The sequence below is a fragment of the Hordeum vulgare genome, chromosome 4H (assembly GCF_904849725.1).
Source record: "Hordeum vulgare subsp. vulgare chromosome 4H, MorexV3_pseudomolecules_assembly, whole genome shotgun sequence".
Classification (NCBI taxonomy): domain Eukaryota; kingdom Viridiplantae; phylum Streptophyta; class Magnoliopsida; order Poales; family Poaceae; genus Hordeum; species Hordeum vulgare.
Window position 1 is genome coordinate 10,672,891 of NC_058521.1, and position 3,736 is coordinate 10,676,626.

Genomic DNA, 3,736 nt, shown 5'->3' on the forward strand with positions numbered 1-3,736 from the left:
GGACCCGTTCGACTACGTCGGTTCGTCTGCTTCACGGAGGCATTCTTCTTCCAAGCGGGATCTTAGGCAAGATGACCATTTCCCCAGATACCATTACTACCATTGCCATGCTAGTTTTATCGCTTCTATAGATTATGTCTCGTTGCCTACCACATGTTAAATATCGGCCTCTCAACAATGTCATGAAAACCTGCAACTGTTCAACCTAGCAAACCACTGATTGGCTATGTTACTGCTTGCTTAACCATGTTGTTAGCGTTGCTAGTTGCAGGTGCAGATGCTTCCATGTGAAAACATGGGTTCCTTGTCATATCACCATATTAAATGCTATTTTATTTAATGCACCTATATACTTGGTAAAAGGTGGAAGGCTCGGCCTTTCTAGCCTGGTGTTTTGTTCCACCTTTGCCCCCTTAGTTTCGGCTACCGGTGTTATCTCTACTATTAAAGCAGGATGTGCCGTCGTGATGGTTCAACCTACGCGATGGTTAAACCTCGCAGCGATCGATCCCACCTCTCGATCCCACCTCGCAAGAAAGAAAAAAAACATCTCGTGGATCCACCTCCCACGTCTCCCCTCTCCTTCCTTCCCCTGACACAATCGCCTCCCACGTCTCCCCTCTCCTTCCTTCCCCTGACACAATCGCGGCGTCGGCGGCTGCGGCGCGCTAGCCGCCGTTCCCGACGCCGCCCCCGCCCCCGCACGCTAGCCGCCGCTCGGTCGCCCGCCCCCGCTCCCGCCCCCGCCCCCGCGCGCTCGCGTCCGCCCCCGAGCCGGGCGGGGCGCCGCGCCGCTGCGCCCGTCCAAGCGCGCGCACCGGGAGGCCCTCGAGGCCGCGCCATCGGGGATCGTCTCCGGCCTCGACCTCAGCCGCCTCATATCCTCCCGCTCCGGCGCTAGCCGCTCGGTCCCCTGCCCCCGCCCCCGCGCGCTCGCGGCCGCTCCCGAGCCGGGCAGGGCGCTGCGCCGCTGCGCCCGTCCAAGCGCGTGCACCGGGAGGCCCTCGAGGCCGCGCCGTCGGGGATCGCCTCCGGCCTCGACCTCGGCCGCCTCATCTCCTCCCGCTCCGGCGGCTCGTTGCACAAGGTCGCCGCCGAGGCCGCCGCCACCGGGGCTCGTGTCTTCGCCGACCTGCACGATGCCCTGCCCGACCCGCTCAATTGATGGGCGACAGAAAATAAGGGGAAGATGCACCCATCCTTTTTCAGAGACAGAGGCAGTAGGTAGAGCAAATTGCCTTATTTATGCTTGCTCAAATGGGTCCAAATACTTGTGGTCTACTTATGATTCGTTCAGACTTATCAGGATGGTAAGACCTCACACTAACAGTGTGGTAATCTTCGCATTGGCACACAAAATGGCCGACTCATGTTGTTCATTCTACAACATTCTGTAGTAGAAGACTAAAAATATAATTACATCATGTTCATTTTTGTCCAATTTTAATTGTCGTTTCTAAAGATATTTGCGAACTCTTGTAATAGGAAGAAAACCAGACATAATATTAATAATCTCACTACATGACCTCTGACTCACGCCAATTTTGTCAGATTTGAAACCACTTCCTCTCAAAAGTCACGATGAACTTATTTTCACGTTTAGTCAAATAGAAAATACAATTGTATTCAATTATTTACTCATCTAATATGTGTGTTAATTTATCGTCATTTCACATCTGCAGGTTGAAGCCTCGGTAAGTTGAAGACATCATGTTCCGTAGGAAGCAGGCCTCTCATTTCAATTCAAGTGATTCTGAGCAGCGACAAGCAAAGGTAATAATTGAAATTTTGTCACGTTTGGTTTACGCTGTAAAACTGTTACCATGCAAATCTTACATAGATCAAATGAAATTCAGCTTTGCACAAAAGCCCATAATGTAGCATTTTTAGGAGTGTGAAATGTGTGACCACATAAGCTTTTCTACATGTGCTTTGATACAAACGTATCTTGTCATTCATAGTATGATACAACATAGCCCCCTTCCATACCAGAACCTACATGAGCTCTTTTATTAATTCTTAGATGTTTCCAGTTCGGTCGTACCCCGTAAGGTGAGAAATATCGGTGCATACTAATTCTTGTCAAAGAGAAAAACACCCTTGGCATCTGCATCTTTGGTTAAACATATATGCTATTTTCTCATGTAACAATCTTCTCTGAGCAGATCAACGAACTGAGAGCTGCACTTGGGCCTATGCCTGCCCGTGGCGAGAAGTATTGTAGTGAAGCATGCTTGGCTAGGTATCTCGAAGCACGCAATAGGAAAGTTGACAAATCTCGGAAAATGTTGGAAGAAAATCTCAAGTGGAGGGCAATTAGCAGGCCTGAGGATATTCACTTGGTAAATATATATGTGATTTCCTTCCGTGCAATGCTCAAGTGATTTCTTTCTCAGAACTTGGTCAAGTAACCAAGCGTTCTTCTGATTATTTTCATTTTTCATTCCAGCCTGATGTTTCTGTGGAAGCAGAAACAGGTAAAATGTACAGGGCAACTTTCGCAGATAGAGAGGGGAGAGCCGTCGTTATTATGAGACCTGCAAAGCAGGTAAGAACTCGCCGTTTTTGGCGGCCTATAGTTTCGTTATCCTTTAATTCACCCGTATAATTTTTTTAAGAATACGTCATCTCATGAGGGGCAGTTGCGGTATCTTATATATACCCTGGAGAATGCAGTTCTCAGCCTGCCTGAGGGCTGAGGGTCTAGACAAAATGGTGTGGTTGATAGACTTCACAGGATGGACACTGGCCAATGCAACCCCCATAAAGACTGCCAGAGTTAGTGCGAATATCCTGCAGAACCATTACCCCGAGAGGCTTTATGTTGCGTTTTTGTTCAATCCCCCCAAAGTATTTGAGGCTTTCTTTAAGGTGTGGCCTGTGAACATCATCCCTTCATTACTCTGATTCTGTAGAACCTTGGCCTGTAGCGTCATGTCAGGTTAATCAATCACAAAATTTATGTTGTTCTGAGAATTACCATGACAAGCAAGCACTGAATCTTTCTTGGCTATCTATAAAATCTATTGCAGCGGTACATGGCTTCTAAAGCCGAGTAACGGTGATCATGCTGATTCGTACTACATGCTTTTGGAAAGCTAGAGCATGAGAAGGCAGAACCATCAACTCAAAGTGGCGTGCAAGCATAGTAGCCAGGTAACTGGACTAGCGTCATGTCAGGTTAATCCAAGCTCATTCCGTTGGTATGCCCCATGGGTGGATTTACTTACTTTGCTGTGTACTGGAGGTGCTCAACGAAATCCACCAGTATTCTCTTGGTCTTGGAGGATACCGGAAGAGGATATGTAGATCCTAGCCGTCCCTAGATGTACTAGAAATTATAAATGGTGGTCCGAGTGAGGTATCATTTTTATACTTGACCAGTATGTGGATTGTGGAATATGTAATCGACTGATTGCACATAATCACTAATATAAATGCTTACAACTGCAGATTAATTAAATGTCTAGATGATTTGCTGCACTATCACGTCCTATAGCTGCATGCGACTGCACCACTAGATTTCTAATGTTGTGATCAACTTATTTCCAGTTATATTGATCTTTAAATATGAGGTCCCTTAATTATGCATGTATATTATTGTGCCTCCATTCTGTTTCCTATGTGCCTTGACTTTAAAAACACGCCTTCACTTCGTATATCGAAGAAAATATTACCCCCCCCCTTTGTAGGTATGATTGTGTTGCTAGGAAGCTCTTATCATGATCTGATTTTT

The 3,736-nt window shown here is 47.0% G+C and overlaps 1 protein-coding gene across 1 annotated transcript; it reads left to right on the plus strand.

The window, feature by feature from the left end:
- Positions 1-1,710: 1,710 nt before the first annotated feature.
- On the plus strand, positions 1,711-2,720 carry LOC123451092 (phosphatidylinositol transfer protein 3-like). The gene is made up of 4 exons (XM_045128102.1): positions 1,711-1,773; positions 2,166-2,342; positions 2,450-2,548; positions 2,619-2,720. Exons 1-4 carry the CDS (start codon positions 1,711-1,713, stop codon positions 2,697-2,699), a joined length of 420 nt encoding a protein of 139 aa, XP_044984037.1. The 3' UTR covers positions 2,700-2,720.
- Positions 2,721-3,736: the final 1,016 nt, after the last annotated feature.